The sequence below is a fragment of the Salmo salar genome, chromosome ssa01 (assembly GCF_905237065.1).
Source record: "Salmo salar chromosome ssa01, Ssal_v3.1, whole genome shotgun sequence".
NCBI lineage: Eukaryota > Metazoa > Chordata > Actinopteri > Salmoniformes > Salmonidae > Salmo > Salmo salar.
This window is the reverse complement of record NC_059442.1, coordinates 158,306,066-158,326,351: the sequence shown is the minus strand read 5'-3', so window position 1 is coordinate 158,326,351 and position 20,286 is coordinate 158,306,066. Positions and strand designations below refer to the sequence as shown.

Below are 20,286 nucleotides of genomic sequence, written 5' to 3'. Positions count from 1 at the left end.
AAGGTTTCCATGTACCACGTGACTTGGCTGTCAATATGGCCAGCTCCTACTGGGTATGAGGAACGCCAGCTGATTGGGCAGAATATAATAGTCGAAAGATCGGATATCGCTTTACTCATTTAACCTGATATGTGCAGTATTTACCGGGTAAGTCTATTTATGATGCTTTCAATTCATTTTAAATAGCCGGTATTCGACCATTAAACGGTTATCTGAACGAGAACTCAACTCAGTACATTTGTCAGATAAATTTTTGCTAACGTTAACTAGGATGCGGAGTCGCTGCATCGGCTGAAATTGCATTCAAGCATTTCTCACTACAGTGAGAGGGATATGTAGCAAGGCCACGTTATGTAGCAGTTCATATGCATATAGCCAAAAAGCTATTTGATATCTCGAATGATCATGAATTAACGCTTGTTACCATACATCGTTCTTTTTAAAGATACCGTATAAATAATATCAACCCTCACCACCTCTTGTATGAGAAAAAGGTTGGAGTTAAGGCATTTCTACTTGTCTAGACTTGCCTTTTTTGTATTGTCATCTCTAGACTTTACTGTCTAGTACAATTTCTGGTAAATAATTCATCCATAGCAATTATTAGCCATGATCTCATTTAGCTACCTGCCAGTTAATTTGGGAGTGAATATTAAGTGTGGCAATCGGTCATGGGCATTATGCCGCGTTCACGCACTAGTCGAATCTAGGAAATTTCCGGTTGTAGTTACACACGTGTGGTGTTTAACCAGTTACATGTCGGACATTTCCGAGTTTCCTAATTCGACTGGCGACTGAACGCAGCATTAGTCAGTGGGCCAAGGTTCAGTGCTATTTCAAGTCGATGTGGGGTGTGGATCTTTTGAAATAAGTGTGAGTGTAATGTGAAAACAATGGTTTAATATGTCTAATATATTCAACGTTTGATTCTCATTAAATCGTTTTTCACTGTATTTTGCTTCAGCCATTTTGCTACTTTGTCTTCACAGATACAAGACAGGCCTAAGATTGTGGACTAAAATAATAACTAACCATGATGTGTGCCGCAGAAAGGAATTGACAGACCTTTTAAATAAGAGATTTGTATTCAAGCTGGAGTCCTCTGCTGTGAACCGCCCTCCCTCCCTGTCTTCTCCCCCGATTGCAACCATGCAGACCAACCCGGTACTGGTGGAGTCTGCGGTGGTCTTCTCTGTGGTGATGTGTGTCCACATGGCCGTGTGGAACCAGCACTCCTGGTGCTGCGTGGCCCTGGTCATCCAGGCCTTCTACGTGCAGCACAAGTGGGACCGCCTGCTCCGTAATGGCAACGCCGTCTTTCAGTGGCGCCTGTCAGCCAACAGTGGCATCGTCCCAGCCGTCATGGTGATGCCCCTGCTGGGTGTGGCGCTGCGGGAGAAGTGCGCCGCCTCGGGGAACGTCTACTTTGAGCGTTTCTCCATGGTGGTCACGGTGACGGGCATGATGCTGGCATTGTTCCTGTCGCTCCTCGCACTGGGCATCACAAGGCCCGTGCCCACCAACACATGCGTGATCGCGGGCGTGGCGAGCAGTGCCATCCTGTACACGGTGAAGCAGACCCTAACGGTGTCGGAGGTGATTGAGGTTCTGGAGGTGCTTCTGATATTCGTCTACCTGAGTCTGATTGTGCTCTACCTGCTACCGCGCTGCTTCACGCCCGGCGAGGCCCTCCTCATCGTCGGGGGCATCAGCTTCATCGTCAACCAGCTCATAAAGCGCTCACTCAACATGGCTGAGGTCAAAGGGGAGCCAGTCCACTACTTCCTGCCCGTGGTGGCGGTAGGATCTCTTCTCCTAGGGGTGTTTTTCGCCCTGCTCTTCTGCTTCATGGAGTCTGAGACGTGGGTGTCGTCGCTCTTCTTCCACATGATGACGGCTGTGCTGGGCCTGGGGATCCTCATGCCCTGGCTCTCCCTCCTCATCCGCCGCCACCCCATCATGTGGCTGCTGGACTTTGTGACTCTGAACGACAAGCGTCTGTGCCTACTGGGCTACTGGGTGCTGCTGGCCACTCTGGCCACCCTGGTTGTGCTGCACCAGAACTACCAGCGCCAGTCAGGCTCCAAGAAGCACCAGGCCTCTACAGTAGTCAGAAAGTACTTCCACCTCATTGTAGTAGCCACCTTCGTCCCAGGCCTGGTGTATGACCGCCAGCTCCTACACGTGGCTTCTGTGGGCTGCCTGGGGGCCTTCCTGCTCCTGGAGTATGTGCGCTACTTCCGCATCCGCCCGTTGGGGCAACTCCTCCGTCAGTTACTCACCCTGTTCCTAGACGAGCGTGACTCTGGACCTCTCATCCTCACTCACATCTATCTCCTCCTAGGCATGTCCCTGCCTATCTGGCTGTTCCCGGGGCCCTGCGCCCCCAAAGGCATCCTGCCCGGGGCGGGGGGCCTGGTGCCCTATGCTGGGGTGCTGGCGGTGGGTGTGGGGGACACGGTGGCGTCGGTGTTCGGCAGCAGCATGGGCGAGATCCGCTGGCCGGGCACCAAGAAGACAGTGGAGGGCACAGCCACGTCAGTATTCGCCCAGATCATCGCCGTGGCCATCTTCCTCATATTCGACCCCACCATCAATCTGAACTCCACCTACTCATGGATCGTGGGCTCCATCACCATGGTAGCCATGCTGGAAGCCTACACCTCGCAGATAGACAACCTGCTGCTGCCACTTTACCTCTTCATCCTGCTGCTGCTCTGATGACCCCCGTGGAGCACCGCACACAGGTCATGTTTGAGATCGACTACCTTGCAGTCGGCGGCGGCAGACTGACAGATCTGCAAATCATAGTGAGTATCCGTTTAGGATGCAAGGCGATTTGTAGATCAGTCGGTCTTCTCAGTCTGTGATCAGCGGCTGAGCAGATGCACTTAAACACAGCCACACGGTGACCTCTTGACCAGAGGTCAGAGTGGAAAGGCTAACCAATGTAATTGCTGAATTTTAAAGTCTAAGGGAATGTATGGAAATCCTCATTGGATGACTGTTGAGGATTTTTTTTGTTTTGTTGCTTTGTGAGAGTAATAGTTATGATCAGTTGTATTGATGTTGCATTGATAATCTCTCCACTAACATGATCGTGTGTGGGAAAATCAATATGGCTGGCACAAAGGATGAACTACAATCTGATAGCACTGATAGCTAGGGAATGAGCTTGCATACATTATGAGAAATACATGAAGATGGAACATACACTCCAGATTTCGCTCTTCATTTTGTGGGACAACAGAGCATGACAATAGAATCAGTGATGTTCAGCTAGAATACAACAAGTCGGTTCAACATGCACACTACTGTTTTTTTTTCTTCATATCAGTTGCTTGGTGAGGATAAGGGAGGTTAAATCATTTTGTTTGAGAGCAGGGTCGTATTCATTAGGGCACACCGTAGCAAAATGTCTGGCAACGGAAAATGAAAACGAGCATTCCTCATTGGACAAGTTTGGGGTAGTCCCGCCTTGTTTCAGTCTGTTTTCTTCTGTTTGGTGCCTAACCACTTGATAATGGCTGACCCTGGCCATGACTCCACTCTGCAAAGGTGTCTCAGAGTTGGGATATGCAAAAAAATTATACATTTCCAATTCACACATGCGTATTAACACACTTGTACATGAGTGAAATAGGACAAATAGAAGCACCCTTATTATTATTATTATTATTATTATTATTATTATTAGTGAATATGACCAGCTCTGTCTTGATGGGGAGGTGAGGGATTCCCCTGAGGGACAGAGGATGAATGTCACTGTAACACTCTGAAATCCAAACTCCTGAATTATACAACAGGAGATGGAGTTCAGTACATTGGACAAAATGTATTTTAGCCGGAATTAAGTTTCCCTGATCAGCTGTCATGGCAGACACTGGTAAATGGCACGTTTTAATAAATTGTGATGGGCTTTTTTTTTTTGCTAAAGGAAAGCTACCTTTGTACAGGCTTTTGAAGAACATAATTTGATCATTTGTTTTTCAGAGCATTTTTTGTTGTTGTTACAATTTCATCTGAATATAATTTATTTGCATTTCTTGTTGTGGCAATATTACGGACTGATTGCGGGACATATTTGCCTTAAAGAAGTATATTTTGTATCACACATTACCTAGTACTGTAGATACTCTAGCTGACAGCATGGTTTGTGTTGAAGTAGACTGGTTGATTCTTCAATATGGCAGCAGTTTATACACTATAGCATGACATTAAACATTTTGAAATCCTTTACTGTAACTTGTATACAGAAATGACCCTACAGTATCTTTTCAGTTTTGTATGAATCCTTTGTCTTTTATCCGGGTGTTTTGATAGGACCCTTTCCAAAATATACATGAATTTCCTTAACGTCCATCCCCCAAAAATCTGATTTGTATATTGGAAATAAATTGTAGAGATGATAACAGGGCCACATGTATCATGAACATATTGAATTCATGTTTTGTTAAATTTAGAAATGATTAAATTCATTTCCTGACAGTGTTTATAAGCTGCAGGAAGGTATGTATTTATGGAACAATGAAAGTAACTACATGTACCTTTTTTTTAATTAAATCAGCTAACATTAAGATGCTATACTAGTTATCTGTAGATGCATCTTTTCCTATCTGGCTGTGTTTAGACAGGCAGCCCAATTCTTCTGATCTTTTCCCACTAATTAGTCTTGACCAATCAGCTCTTTTGCCAATAATTGGGCAAAATATCAGAATTGATCTGCCTGTGTAAACGCCTCTGAGTCAGACATGTCACGTCAAACTACAACTGTCCATAGCAGTGGAGGCTGCTGAGGGGAGGATGACTCATAATGTCTGGAATGGAGCGAATGTAACGGCATCAAACACATGGAGACCATGTATTTGATACCATTCCGCTCCAGCCATTACCAGAAGCCCATCCTCCCCAAATAAGGTGCCACCAACCTCCTGTGGTCCATAGGAGCCTCTGCGTTCTCATAGCCTAGTTAAACTAGACTGAAATTGGCACTCAAACAATAGTGTACATTGAGTCTGGTAGAGCTCCAGTTTACTGTGCATTCTGGAGAGACCTTGTTTTTTCAGCATGGAACTGACAGTATTTGATGAATCTGTAATAAATAAGTAGTATTTTGTTTGTTGCCTTTTCCAATAATCCGTAATGATAACTTATGAGCTTGTTTTTGCCTTTGTTTTTGTCCCGTTTCTTGCCTTTGACGGGAAACACTTGTATTGCATGGCAGATTGTTGCATCATTAAAGGCCTTTTATGCTAGATGTTTGTCTGTTTTTCATCCATAGATAGCAGGGTAGATTTGTGGGCATAATGTCTCACATTGATCTATCAGGAAGACATACCTTGATGAGGCAAACCGTGTTTCTGATCAGATAGAAGATATGTTGGATACTTAAGGGAATCTGAATGAGATTAACTGCTAAAACACGTGATTTGAATTAACTGTTCCTCACACAAACACATTGGTTCATTGTTCACTTCAGTGTGCTACTACTAAATGTTCACTAATCTTATAAAGCCTAATTACATGTCTTCTGACTAATACCCTGAAGCACATGCGCACACACAGGCAGCCCAATTCTGATAATTGTTTTCACTGAAAGATCTGATGTGATCGGTAAAAAGATTAGAATTGTCTGTCTGTGTAAACATTGCCATGGTGATTCGTTGCTCACGACAGTGCCCCACTACGGCTGTGTTTAAGCAGCCCAATCTTTTTTCCACAAATTGGTCATTTGACCAATCACATCAGATCTTTTCACATAAGCTTTTTTTCAGAGCTGATCTGATTCGTCAAAAGACCAATTAGTGGGGAAAAAAATCAGAATCGGGCTGCCTGTGTAAACAACCCTAGATGCCCACTCATTTTATTATAGAAGCCTAATTGCAAGTCTTCTGACCAATGTCCTGGAGCGCAAGCGCACACACACACACACCTGGGAAATAACAGAGGTGTCTTTATATCCCTTGGTCCAAATGTAACCATATTTAGGTTGACTAAACCATGACCACATTTCAACAGCCCCTTTCTGACCCTCTACCACTGGCAACCTGGGCTCTGCTGGTCACTTTATCATGGCGTTAAGCCAGGATCAATCCGATTGCAGGTTATAGGCATTGCATATTTTAAAGCCATTGTTGTTCGATTCACGGTAAACACTGCATGTCATCTCGTAAATCTCCTTTTAAAAGCCGCAATGCGCGATCAGATTGAATCCCGGACCTAGTCAAGAAAGTTATTTTTTTTTCAGGAGTGAGGCTGAGATGCATAAGAAAAAACAATGCTGTCAAGTAGTAGAAAAGTTTATAATACCAGAAAAGAGAACGTCAAAAACATTTAATCTGGAGGGGATAATTTGTTTATTTAACAAATTATTCTGGTATTAAAATTCATACATTTGGGAGGGAGCATATGTAAAATCACATTTTCAACATCACATTTTGGTCCATTGCTATATAAAATCATCTATTCGCACAATGACTGTTGTCCTTCACTCAGTATCTCATGTCTTGTAGACCTCTTGTATTGGGTGACATAAGTATAGTATGTTAATGCATGATCATTTTTCACTGGTTGAATTCTGATAATGTGTTAGTCCTGTTTGACTGAAGATCTTCTCTAGGGACAAGTGAAGGTGTCTGCCTCGGTCCATCCATTCAGTGTAGTGGCAGACAGAGGGAACCAGGATTACTTGGTGTACAGGGCAGGGAAAGGAAGCTCCTCTGTGGGCTGTAACCTGTCAAAAAAGAGTGAGGAACACCTTTACCTCAACACCTTATATCCCCCCTAATCACTTACTGTATCTATTTCAATGTATCAGAAGTGTACAGCGTGCCGCGAATGCCTCGTGTGCTATTCTGTGAAAGACCTGACGAAGATCCATTTGGATCACTGTCACTAACCAATAAAAAGGTGTATATTTAAGCAATAAGGTCCGAGGTGGTGTGGTATATGGCCAATATACCACAGCTAAAGGCTGTTCTTACATGCAACGCGGAGTGCCTGGACACAGCCCTTAGCCATGGTATATTGGCCATTTCACAAACCCCAGAGGAGCCTTATTGCTATTATAAACTGGTTACCAATGTAATTAGAGCAGTAAAACTAAATATTTTGTCATACCCGTGGTATACGGTCTGATATACCATAGCCTTCAGAATTCAGGGCTCAAACCACCCAGTTTATAATTAAGCAATAAGGCCCGAGGGGGTGTGGTCTAAGGCCAATATACCCCGGCTAAGGGCCGTTCTTATGTATGATGCAACGCGGAGTGCCTGGCCATATTGCCCATATACCACAAACCCCCGAGGTGCCTTATTGCTATTATAAACTGGTTACCAACGTAATTAGAGCAGTAAAAATAAATGCTTTGTCCTACCCGTGGTATACAGTGCATTCGGAAAGTATTCAGACCCCTTCACTTTTTCCACATTACAGCCTTATTCTAAAATGGAATATATATACTGCTCAAAAAAATAAAGGGAACACTTAAACAACACATCCTAGATCTGAATGAAAGAAATAATCTTATTAAATACTTTTTTCTTTACATAGTTGAATGTGCTGACAACAAAATCACACAAAAATAATCAATGGAAATCCAATTCATCAACCCATGGAGGTCTGGAATTGGAGTCACACTCAAAATTAAAGTGGAAAACCACACTACAGGCTGATCCAACTTTGATGTAATGTCCTTAAAACAAGTCAAAATGAGGCTCAGTAGTGTGTGTGGCCTCCACGTGCCTGTATGACCTCCCTACAACGCCTGGGCATGCTCCTGATGAGATGGCGGATGGTCTCCTGAGGGATCTCCTCCCAGACCTGGACTAAAGCATCTGCCAACTCCTGGACAGTCTGTGGTGCAATGTGGTGTTGGTGGATGGAGCGAGACATGATGTCCCAGATGTGCTCAATTGGATTCAGGTCTGGGGAACGGGCGGGCCAGTCCATAGCATCAATACCTACCTCTTGCAGGAACTGCTGACACACTCCAGCCTGAAAACCTGCTCCAGAGCACTCAGGACCTCAGACTGGGGCGACGGTTCACCTTCCAACAGGACAACAGCCCTAAGCACACAGCCCAGACAACGCAAGACTGACTTCGGGACAAGTCTCAATGTCCTTGAGTGGCCCATCCAGAGCCCGGACCTGAACCTGATCGAACATTTCTGGAGAAACCTGAAAATAGCTGTGCAGCAACACTCTCCATCCAACCTGACAGAGCTTGAGAGGATCTGCAGAGAAGAATGGGAGAAACTCCCCAAATACTGGTGTACCAAGCTTGTAGCATCATACCCAAGAAGACTTGAGGCTGTAATCGCTGTCAAAGGTGCTTCAACAAAGTACTGAGTAAAGGGTCTGAATACTTATGTAAATGTAATATTTAAGTTTTTTTTAATACACTTGCAAAAATGTCTAAACCTGTTTTTGATGTATCATGTGGTAGTGTGTGTAAATTGAGGGGGAAAAAAAACGATTTAATCAATTTTAGAATAAGACTGTAACGTAGCAAAATGTGGAAAAAGTTAAGGGGTCTGAATACTTTCCGAATGCACTGTATATGGGCTGATATACCACGGCTGTCAGCCAATAAGAAATTCAGGGTTCGAACCACCCAGTTCATAATTGAGCATTGACTATGCAGGACATACTCTATTACATATTTTCCTGGATTATGTGTGTTTGACTTCATAGGAAGGGAACATTGTCATACACTCACCAGTTCTCAGGGCTCCATTTTGTCTTCTGAGACTCCATGATGTGGAAAGTGTAGACATGGCGCGATTTTTCTGAAGTGTTCTGCTCACTTTTATGGACAACCTCTCCATCGATCAGCACCACCCCACCTGAGCAGAGACAAAATAGATAGAAAGTTACTTACTAACATGCTATCAATGTTTCTCTACGGAACAGTCATGAACCTGACAGACCAGTTTAAGTCAACTGTGCATGTTGATATTTTCTGATTAACGGTTACTAAAGACTCAAAAGTCAATGAAGTGTTAACTGGCTGTGTGCTTCAGTCTGTACCACTCAGTAACCTTTGATCCCCACTCCACCCTGCTCCCTCTAACACAGTGGAAAAGACAACAGTGCAGACACTACAAACTGAGGTCTGTTTTGCAGTTATTAACCAACCCTTTTGAGGTCAGTGTCCCTGATGTCAAGAGCGAGGCACACTTTGGTTTATTTTATGTAAATATTATGTGACCCACCATTACAGGCCAGTTGACAGTCAGCAGGAGAAATGAGCCACATACCTTTTTTGACAGGTGCAGGTATGAACAGCTTATCGTCATAGGTTGCCTCTCTCCCAACAAAGTCTGTCAGGGGATAGGTGCCTTCAGGGGTCCGCACCATACGTCGGGTGATACCATCTAGAGGGAAGGGGGAGATCATGGTTTGAATTACATGCTGACTCCTTAGTGGGGCACCCCTGTTATTCAAAACCTGGTTGAGACTGATGAAGGCAGTGGTTCTCAATTTACTTGAACTTGTTTTGAAATCTCAAAGGAGGAGCTGAGATAAATAACCAGTCCCGGGTCTTGGCACCAATGAATAATGAATGGACTTTTAACATGGGTCAAAGGTCATCATTAGTGCCTTACTGTTGTGTGAGCCGGGGATGAACCACAAGCAGCCATTGTCCAGGGTGGCATCCTCCAGGGCGATCCACACGCCCATCACCCTGCCCAGGGGCTCCGTGTGGAGGAATGTAGCGTCTTGGTGGGGCGTCACTGACAAACAGGTAGGCAAAGTGCCATATGGGCTTCAAAATACACACACACAATCACAGAAACTCTACAGTATTCGTAAACAGTTGTTTCAGTCATTTTCTTACCTTCTCCACCGATCCCTGGTTGCTGAAAAACACAACGGAGTAATGTCAGAACCAGTTACCACACTTTATAAAGAAAAAGTCAGACTAGTAAAATGTAAAAAGCTGGTGTGCACTGTACCTTGAAAATGTACATGCTTTGCAAAATCACAGGACTCTTCAGACCAAGCTTCTTGGCTATACCCTGGGAGAGAAACAGGGCAGTCAAATCAAATCAAATTTTATAAGTCACATGCGCCGAATACAACAGGTGTAGACCTTACCGTGAAATGCTTACTTACGAGCCCCTAACCGACAGTGCAGTTTCAAAAAAATACAGATAAGCAATAAGTCTGTATTCTTCAGTGTTAATCTAACTGTAACAGTTTATCTGTTGTGTCCTTTACTGACTAGCTGCTGAAGGAATTCTCACCTGAATCTTGGGTGAATGAGTGGCAGTTTTGTATAAAGGCTCATAGGCATGGAGTGCTATTGGAGACGAAATAGGATCATGAATACTGTAGATTACTGGATACTAGATCTATCTGATAGTCTTGGCAAAAAATGTTATCAAAACTTTTGAAAGATAAGCACAACATCTAATCAAAGATTTGAAACTCACCATGTCCAATTTTGTTGAGAGAGCGTTCTTTTGGCACGGTGAAATCTCCTATAAAGCAAGTGACACTTAGCTGTCAATCAATGTCAAATAAATCCAACACATTCTATATTGCATCACATTTCAGTGAGTTGAGAGATTAACCTTGATTCATAATAAGGCCTCACCTTTATCATCAAAAACTCCTTTCTCAAAGAAGAAGCGGATCTTATCTCCACTGGTGATGAAGTAGTCAGCGTTTCCCTGCAGATAGATAAGGATAAGGTATTCCAGCTATAAGAGCAAATCAACAAAAAAAAATTGTGCCTAATACAACAGGTGTAGACCTTACCGTGAAACGCTTACTTACAAGCCTTTAACCAACAATGCAGTTCAAGATTTACTAAATAATATTTACTTATTAAACTAAAGTAATCAATAAAATAAAAAGTAACAAAATAACGAGGCTATATACAGGGGGTACCGAGTCAATGTGCGGGGATACAGGTTAGTCGCGGTCATTTGTACATGTGGATAGGGGTAAAGTGACTATCCATAGATAAAACAGCGAGTAGCAGCAGTGTAAAAACAAAGGGGGGAGGGGGTCAATGTAAATAGTCCAGGTGGCCATTTGATTAATTGTTCCGCAGTCTTATGGCTTGGGGGTAGAAGCTGTTAAGGAGCCTTTTGGACCGAGACTTGGTGCTCCGGTACCGCATGCCGTGCGGTAGCAGAGAGAACAGTCTATGACTAGGGTGATTGGAGTCTTTGACAATTTTTTGGCCCTTCCTCCGACACCGCCTAGTATATAGGTCCTGGATGGCAGGAAGCTTGGCCCCAATGATGTACTGGGCCGTACCCACTACCCTCTGTAGCACCTTACAGTCGGCTGCCGAGCAGTTGCTATACCAGGCGGTGATGCAACCAATCAGGATGCTCGATGGTGCAGCTGTAGAACCTTTTGAAGTTCTGGGGACCCATGCCAAATCTTTTCAGTCTCCTGAGGGGGAAAATGTGTTGTCGTGCCCTCTTCACGACTGTCTTGGTGTGTTTGGAACATGATAGTTTCTTGGTAATGTGGACACCAAGGAACTTGAAACACTCAACCCACTCCACTACAGCCCCGCCGATGTGAACGGGGGCGTATTCGGCCCTCCTTTTCCTGTAGTCCACGATCAGCTCCTTTGTCTTGCTCACGTTGAGGGAAAGGTTGTTGTCCTGGTACCACACTGCCAGGTCTCTGACCTCTTCCCTATAGGCTGTCTCATTGTCGGTGATCAGGCCTACCACTGTTGTGTCGTCAGCAAACTTACTGATGGTGTTGGAGTCGTGCTTGGCCACGCAGTCGTGGGTGAACGTGGAGTACAGGAGGGGACTAAGCACGCACCCTTAAGGGGGCCCCGTGTTGAGGATCAGCGTGGCAAATGTGTTGTTGAACGCTTAAGTCAATGAACAGCATTCTCACATAGGTGTTAATTTTGTCCAGGTGGGGAAGGGCAGTGTGGAGTGCGACAATGTTACACAAGTGACAGCAAGGGTCACACATGAGCGTTGACAAAGGAATTATTATAAAGACAAGTCTAGAGGGAGGAAATGCATAGAAGGGAATAAAGAACCTTACCTGCATCTTTATAATTTTAATAGGTAGACATGGAGAAGACACATGGTTGGGTCAGAAAAGCAAACCAGAAAGCAAACCAGTTCACTCAATGTAGGCTACAGCAGACATAATCAATTCCTGTGCAATCCCACCAGGCACAGATGTCAGCTCAACATCTCATTTTGATTTACAGTTGGTTGAGTTGTCAACTAATGGAAATCCAACATGAACACCCCCCCCCCCTCAGAAAATAAATGACCCTTTCACCTTTCACTGGATATAGGTTCAACGTTGGGTGAGAAAAAATGTCCCTGACGTTGATTACATTTTGCAAATCGAAATCAGTTTCCCAAGTTGATTCAATGTCAACACATTTAATGTTTTTCTTGAAATAACGTGGAAGTAACGTTGAATCAACCAGTTGTGCCCAGTGGGATGTTAACCTGTGTTTTCAACTGCTCGTCGTGATTGGTGGAGAACTGGATCCGACAATGTTCTGGAACGTCCATCCGGTCCACGATCTCTCCCATCCTCTGCCGGAGCTCATCACACTCCGCCGGGCTGAGGAGCCCGTCCAGGATCATGTACCCGTCCTCCTGGTACTGTTGAAAAGGTCCAGAAAGTATTCACCACCACAGTATATGCACACTAGAGTCCTATAGAAATACATTTTTTGGCTGTAATTTGGATTTTCACAAAATGTGTTTAAGTTAGTTTCGTTTTTTAATTAGAATTGTAGCCGAGGTCTTGGCAGCAGCTGAAGTTATGCAAGGGTCGCTGATGGTCTACAATGGATTTAGTGAGTAGGCTACATGTGCTACATTGTAAATCACTTGAATCATGGGCATGCAAGTTGCATTTTCACTGTATGGACAAAAATGTCACATTGATGTTGCACAAAATGTAGCCTACAAATGAAATGCTTCTCATATCTGTGCAGCCTACAGGGTAAGTAACTAATTTACTGAAATTATATAAGTGACGATAGGCCATCGCTATGAGAGCCATTACTACGCAAGTTTGACAGTAAATACAATACAAAATAATAAATATATACGCTTAGGTCTACATTTTAGGCTGACCTTTTTCGCATCTTGATCTGTTAGAAAGTCCATGCTGAAAACTCAAAATTAAGCTCCGTATCTACTTTAACCGGGTTCTCCTGGTCTAAACTGCTTAGAAGTACCACGTGATGTAGACGTCTAACTCGATTAAAATGTAACAGTAGTGAAGTAATAGGATTTTCGATGTTAACCATGTCGATGCTGCTGCTCAGGACCTAGGCCTACCTGTATCTGCAATTCATCCCCAAACGCCATCCCATCCAAACGCTTGAACTGGATAGTGGGAATTATTTAAGACTGTTGTACATTGGCTGTTGCTGAGATTTTAAAGGCTGGTTTCCCAGATTAGGCCTATAGTTCTGGACTAAAAGGGTACTTTGAATGGAGATTCTCCATTGACAATTGTTTTGAATTGGGGTCGATATCAGTAGGCAAGTCATTAATGGAAATAAATACATGGAGACAGTGATAAGTGTTTTCCTTTATCATTTATATCAGAATAGTACAAATAAAAATAGGCACAGTAAAACAACTGTTGTGGTGTTGTCAAGGCTCAAATATTCCATTGTTGCAAGAGTCTGGGGCATTCATAATTTCTCCACTAAGAAAGCCAGTGTTCACTCATTTTGGCAACGAAGTGAAGACCTATCATTACATGGGCAAGACTGATGTAGTAGAGATACAGATTGTCATTTGCCCGTTAACTTTTGACAGGTCCATGTTATGTTTTAACACTTAAATGAAACAAGAGCAACATTATAGTGCCGCCCAATGTGGGTGGCGTACAGTATGTGAGCCTGGCATAAAATGTGTGGGTTGAGATGAAGACCAGACTGTCCAAGCAGATGGAAAGGAACCAAAACCTGACAGGAACAAAAGCCAGCACACATCAGGGCCCTTACAATGCCAGCCAGCAAAACATCAAAGAAAGAAAGATACAGGCTTGTACCAACTGATCTCATTCAGTTGGCTGACAGAAATATGTATCATTGTCCTGTTGACCACCCAATGTATGGCTTATAAGAAATAAAAACCATTGTTTGACAGACAGACAATGTGCACTTCCGTAGCCCTACCCAATATTGAGAGAGCATGCCATGTCCGTGTCAATTGTTAACGCTACGGAGATATCACAAAACTAAATTGTATTTGTCACATGCTTCGTAAACAGGTGTAGACTAACAGTGAAATGCTTACTTACGACCCTTCATAACATCGCAGAGGGAAAAATAACACGATGAATGAATACACAATGAATAAAGACGGCATTAGTTAGGTGATAACTTGGCTGTTATCATCAACTAAGCAAAGTACAATATGTAATAAGAAGCCTTTATCTCGGACTCCCTGAACTGTTTCCATAGGCTGTGTTTTTTAGACCAACTTTTGAACTCTATCATGAACCATATCGTGTAGTATCATGAACCCCCTATTAAAAAGTAGGTAGTTTGCCTATTTATGCATATGCAATAAGAGTTAACCTAGAAACTATCCCCCAAAACAGGTCAAATACATAATCATGAAAAGCATCAATGCTGCTTAGAGTATGTTTTGGTATGCTACCCAAATGATACACAATGTGGTTAAATGACTGGCCATTAAGAGTCAGAAAATTCTAATATTTTGATGGTAATACACACAACCTTACAGCATTTTTTTTACATTACAAAACGGAGAAAATGATAGTGAACACTTTCCTCTGTTACTCAGACCTCCCACAGGAGGGCGCTCCACCCACACTGGATACACAGGAGGACTATTGAAATAAAACGAGCATTGCATAGCTCATGAACACCATTTCTGACCAGTCTATGAGAACTTGAATGTTGCTTATGAAAACAAACATTAAGTAAATCTGGAAAAAAAAAAAACATTAAATAAAGAAATGTTGGGATACATACATGTAAAATGACATTCACAACAGTCACATTGCTGATGGGAGATAAAAGTGATGGGATGAAGATGAAATAGGATGTGTGCAGTGAAAGGTGTTTTACAGGGTCAGCCATAGTGATATGGTGCCTCTGGAGCACTTTACGGTTAAGTGCCTTGCTCAAGGGCACACAGATTTTTCACCTTGTCGGCTCAGGTCTTCAAACCAGTGACCTTCTGGTTACTGGCCCAATGCTCAAACCGCTTGGCTACCTGCTACCCTTGCGGTCAACTGTTGTGACCATGGCATGACTACCTAACCTAACATACTGGCACAGTCCTATATAGATCCTATACAGATGTTACATTATACCCTGATGAAGACAGCTTGTCTGTCGAAACGTTGGACATAAATACTTTAGCATCTGAGCTCCTCTCCTTTATTTAAGTGTTCCACTCCGCTGGCCAGCACCTCGCCTAAATAGGTGTGCATTTCTTTTGCCTCCAGATCTAACCGCTTGGCTACCTGCACCCTTACAGTCAACTGTTGTGACCATGGTATGACTACCTACAGTACCGAACATACTGGCAGTCCTATACAGATGGGGGGGGGTTATGTACAGTAGAGGTTGTCTCCAACCACTGATACAGGATCAGATCTTATTTAATCTCCCTAACGACTAAGCTCATAATGAGGGTACTGCAATCTGACCCCAGAACATGCACCTTGAGCCGAACAGAAACCGTTCCTACAGTGACGTGATCGGGGGAAGCATTTTCTGTGGGTCACACACACTTCCGGTCACACTTTGTTAATAAGCAACTTCTTGCAAAGGTTACAGTAAGGGTTAGAATAAGGGTTAAAGTTAGGGCGGCAGGTAGCCTGGCAGTTAAGAGCGTTGGGCCAGTCGCTGGTTTGAATCCCCAAGCAGACTAGGTGAAAAATATGTTGATGTGCCCTTGAGTAAGGCACTTAACCCTATTTGCTCCTGTATGTAGATCTGGATATGAGCCTCTGCTAAATGACTAAAATATAATGTAATTGGTTAGGGCTAGTAGATAGCTGAAATGTAACTTAGTTCATATGTATATGTTCTACAGACTATCCAAATAAAATGTTACCACATTTCCTAGTTCCACTGCTCTGTAAACACTTTGCTGACCTCACCCTCCACCTGTTTCCTCCATGGCGACATACTAGAGGGGGAGGGGGGGTTGTGAAATAGAAGTTTGAAATCTCTCTGTGCTTTTTAGGGGGGGAATGCCTAATCTTGTGATTAAGGGAAGTGACAGTGTTCCCACTGTGTTGAAGGTCAGTACAAGTACAGGTCAGGATAAAAACAGATTTTTAATTTGTTGGGGAGGGCTATATGAAAAAGGATAAAAAGCTGGAGCATTAGATCTGGTTAGATACAAATAGTTCAGTGTCAAAACAATACATTTATAGAGTTAGATGTGATACAGAAGAATAGCATGTAACCGCTACCTCAGCTGAACAGAACGAGGCTTACACAAAGAGGGGGATTCTTTATGACACTATATGGCTTTTAAAGAATGACAGTAATTATATACAACAATATATTCTGAAATATATTATCCTATTCTATTATCAGAAACTCAATTTTCTTCTCCGATTCAGTCAGCGCTAACTGTTATCATATTTACCCCTTCAAACCTGTGCCACATTAAAGCTGTGAATCAATGAGCTCTCCAGTGAAGCCCTGAGATAGCTCAACCACATCAGTCATAACAGCCGTTTAAGGAGTGACCTGGGGTGTACCTGTTTGCAGTTGTTTTCAAATGTTTCAAACCGTTTGGAACATGTCAGAGAATAATACTTCAACATTAAAGTAGGTCTGAATTCAACCAGTCAAGTCTCGACCAGCGAGCCTCTGCTCTGGGATTGTTTGTTCTTCTGATGCACTCTTACTCTGTGAGCGTTGCTCCAACCTTTTAGAGCTGGGCTCTAGCCTTTACTAACAAATCCAAGACTGAGGCCTTTTCAGAACAGAACTGGACTCAAAACACCCATTGGTAACCTTGCAAAAAGGGCAGTTATGTATGTAGTTATTACATTTAAAAAAAATGTCAACAAAGATGAATTCATCTTACTTTCCTCCAAAGTGAGGCTTCCCTCTCCTTTTAAAATAACTTGGAACAGCTGGTGAGAATAATAATACCATGTAAATTCTTGAAACATAAATTTACAACATTATAAGATATACATTTGTCTGCATATTTAGAAAAATCATGAACATGATGGTTGTAATGACACACAGCGTGGGACATACATTACAGCACCCAAAAGGGAAGGCCATATTAGTAACAAGAGTTGCCTGGCTGGTCTTAAAGGAATCACCTTTGGTGGCAATTGACCTCTAATGTTGTCTACTCCAAGTCCATTCAATAAAAAAGTATCTCTGATATTCATGCAGAATATACCGCACAAATGTGTTCTGTATTAGCCAATGATGTATCCACAGTTACTGTGTTGGAGTGCAAATATCTGGGTTGTTTTCATTAGGGCACACGGTAACAAACATTTTGAAATGTTTTGCAGAAAACAAAAATTAGTGTTATTTTTGGACAAGTCCAGGTAGTTTCAGTCCATTTCCCACTATTTGGTGCCTAATAAAACAGGGCCCTGCTTTGGTTGCATCGGCCATAGTGTTTCATTAACCAGTCAGATCCTGTGTCATCTCACTGGCGTTTGGATAAACAGACTCGTGGACTGTATACTTCCAAGTGAAGATGGAAAACGGAGCACACACACACATATTGCTTTGTAGGCTACATGAACCTTCCACTCTCACACCAACTCTTTTATGTTGTCCTTCTGTGGCCACTGTCTATACCAGAAGTGTCAAAACATACTGCCTGCCGGTTGTTTGAGAAAAAAAAATATAGAAATATTGTTTTCCTTTTGGGGGGGAAACATACTCAATATAGTTTAAAATGACTAAAACCAAATGGAAATGGTTTAGAAATGATAATGGACTTACATTCATACAGTTTCTTGACTGTGTCCAACTCGCTATTAAATCACTGAAATGAAAGCTAGACAGTCCGGGAGGATTGACCTCAAAGACCAAATGCAGCCCCCTTGGCAAAATGAGTTTGACACCCCTGATCCATACTGAGATGACTCCGTACAAAAAAAAAATCCTCAATCTCACAAGCATTTAATTTCTGTCTCTCATCCTCTCCTAATCAGCATTCGACCACGATCGATTTTGCACTTCGTTTTATTTTTTTTTAAAAGGGGGAAAGAACCATAAAGTTGATGAGGAGAGGTCTCCATCTGGTTAGTCTGTTAATGAACATCTTGTGACCCTGTGTCTAGGGATTTGATGGTCATGGAATTTTGGATAACTGTAATTACCGCGGTCACCGTAATAAATGTTTGAATAGCAAAAAATGTATAATTTTTTGGTAGATTTACATTTTCTCCTCTCCTCCAGACGGCAAGTGCTGCCATAGAAATATAATGAATAGAACAGGCATCCCAATTCAAGTAAATTATGGCATAATGGGTGGTGGCGGCTATTGACAGTGTACCCATAGTTTCAAAGCAGGAAGTAATTTGTGCTGCGATTTGATTCAATCAACTCAACTGACATTACAAAAAAAATACATTGCATGAGCTACATCAGTTAACATAATTTGAATGAACATTCTACATTACCATGGAAATTATTGCGTCGCAATATCAGGCAGCCATTGCAAGTGTACCTACAAGTTTACCAGTCAAATTGCCAAGGTTAGATTTTCCTAGACTGTTCTATTTCTGTGTGCTGATGCTGCTGCATTGTGGTTATTCAGCCAGCTGTTTGTATTTTTTTTAAATGGTTATGACTGTCTTCATCGGTTACACGGTTATACTGTAATTGTGGCAGTCCTACCAGTGACCCTAAAAAAGAATAATTCAGCCAGGAGAGCCAAGACAACAACCAACCAACCATCCATCCCTCTCTGGATGCGTGTCCAGCAATATGGACACATCTCCCCCCTTTCTCCTACCCCATACTAGTGGAGGCTGGAAGGAGGGAGAAATTTGAGAATGGCCATCAATTGAAAGTGACATCAGCCTCCACTGCCCAATCCTCTCTCCCGCTTTCCTCCTCTCCTTAGGCTGCCTCCCTCTGGACTCTCTCCTCAGATCAGCTCCTTGTCGGCCCTCCACAGCTGTTCTTTGACCTCTGTGGGAAGTGTCTTGAACAGGTCCTCCTCCACCACCAGGCCGCTCCTCTTCAACTGCCTGCACTCCCCCAGCTCCACGGGCAGGCACTCTAGACGGTTACCCCGCAGCTCCAGCTGGGTCAGGCCTGTCAGCTCGCCGAAGCGCGACGGTAGAGTATGCAGGCAGTTGTTGCCCAGGTTCAGGGTGCGCAGCTTCTTGCACTGGAACAGCTCCGGCGGGAGCGACTCGATCTGACAGTGACAAGGAGAGAGATCAGAGAGGATGAACGTTGAAATAGGAGAAATGTTTGTCTGTTCTTGACTTCATAAAATATTATTTAATTGTATTTGTGCATAGGTTATGCATACTATAGTGTATGGTTTAAACAGGCATACTGTTTCTTGCTTTAGGCTGCGAAAGGTGCTTAAAGTTGAACTCCTCCCCAGTGAACAGCTATGTTCTCAAGAACAGACTTGGCAAAAGACGGAAGAAAGGAGAGTTCAGTACATACTGTTCCGACACTAACTACCCAATCGAAAAACAGTCACACCAGCCCATAGGACTTTAAGCCAATCAGAAACAAACCTAGACACTCTGCCCTAAAGAAGGGAGCCAATCGAGCCATAGAGATACAGACATACAGTTACAGTCTTAGAGTACCATACATATTTGTATAATTACTTATGCTCACACCAACACCTGTTATTAATAGTTCAGTCATATGTTGAGGCAACAGCACAATGAGTGCATTTTACATAGATGCTGCTAATTTAAGCCAAAATATGATCAGAGTAAGCTGATTCACTGAGCGTAGAATTGCCTTATCAAATTACAAATGCTTTTCTTAGCTTCAAAACACTGAAGATGTGAGGCAGCTGGAGCTACCCAGGCATTGTTCTTCAAGAGAAAAACAAAAACCTAGAACACTTTAGAACATTGGCGTACAGTGGTGAGCGTCGGGTCCTCGTTAGGGGCCCACCTGGGAATAACGTTTTACAAATTTCACAACTCATTTGGGTCGATAATGTACTAATGGCAAAGAGAAGATTCTGGAGAAGGGCGTAAAAACACAGAACACACCAGAGGGGTTCCTTGTAAACAGGGCTATTTTGAGCAGCACATCACCCTGTTTGTGGCCTATTCTCAGTATGGAAC

The 20,286-nt window shown here is 43.0% G+C and overlaps 3 protein-coding genes across 7 annotated transcripts in view; 1 reads left to right on the top strand and 2 right to left on the bottom strand.

The window, feature by feature from the left end:
• Window positions 1–25: 25 nt before the first annotated feature.
• On the top strand, window positions 26–5,255 carry dolk (dolichol kinase). Of its 3 annotated transcripts, none has more exons than XM_014142170.2 (2): window positions 26–147; window positions 990–5,255. In XM_014142170.2, the coding sequence occupies exon 2, from the start codon at window positions 1,150–1,152 to the stop codon at window positions 2,719–2,721; it is 1,572 nt and encodes a 523-aa protein (XP_013997645.1). In that variant the 5' UTR covers window positions 26–147; window positions 990–1,149; the 3' UTR covers window positions 2,722–5,255. The 3 variants fall into 3 exon arrangements, with proteins under 3 accessions (XP_013997645.1, XP_013997649.1, XP_045549033.1); XM_014142174.2 differs by having other exon boundaries at window positions 94–147; window positions 965–5,255; XM_045693077.1 differs by lacking the exon at window positions 26–147 and adding an exon at window positions 174–873.
• A 1,082-nt stretch (window positions 5,256–6,337) lies between these two features.
• Window positions 6,338–13,250, bottom strand: phyhd1 (phytanoyl-CoA dioxygenase domain containing 1). Its single transcript, XM_014142181.2, has 11 exons — window positions 13,098–13,250; window positions 12,459–12,617; window positions 10,604–10,679; window positions 10,440–10,487; window positions 10,251–10,306; window positions 9,960–10,022; window positions 9,842–9,863; window positions 9,609–9,737; window positions 9,261–9,377; window positions 8,720–8,846; window positions 6,338–6,733 (listed from the first exon to the last, which is right to left on the bottom strand). The coding sequence occupies exons 1-11, from the start codon at window positions 13,128–13,130 to the stop codon at window positions 6,685–6,687; spliced, it is 879 nt and encodes a 292-aa protein (XP_013997656.1). The 5' UTR covers window positions 13,131–13,250; the 3' UTR covers window positions 6,338–6,684.
• Window positions 13,251–13,548: 298 nt separating this feature from the next.
• The window catches only part of LOC106570154 (leucine rich repeat containing 8 VRAC subunit A), a 35,044-nt gene continuing 28,306 nt past the window's right edge, over window positions 13,549–20,286 (bottom strand). For all 3 annotated transcript variants that reach the window (XM_014142192.2, XM_014142187.2, XM_014142201.2), the window contains exon 3: window positions 13,549–19,382. In XM_014142192.2, coding sequence (XP_013997667.1) covers window positions 19,107–19,382 — 276 coding nt within the window. In that variant the 3' untranslated portion in view covers window positions 13,549–19,106. The remainder of the gene's footprint in view (window positions 19,383–20,286) is intronic.

Bases quoted from the DNA above. Each gene is read 5' to 3' on its own strand.
- phyhd1 (XM_014142181.2), bottom strand. From the start codon at position 13,130: ATGGACTTTCTAACAGATCAAGATGCGAAAAAG. The intron at 10,488-10,603 runs GTGAGGCCTTAT...CTTGCTTTATAG, and splicing joins AGGAGTTTTTGATGATAAAG to GAGATTTCACCGTGCCAAAA. The intron at 8,847-9,260 runs GTATGTGGCTCA...GTCTCTGCTCAG, and splicing joins ACCTGCACCTGTCAAAAAAG to GTGGGGTGGTGCTGATCGAT.
- dolk (XM_014142170.2), top strand. From the start codon at position 1,150: ATGCAGACCAACCCGGTACTGGTGGAGTCTGCGGTGGTCTTCTCTGTG.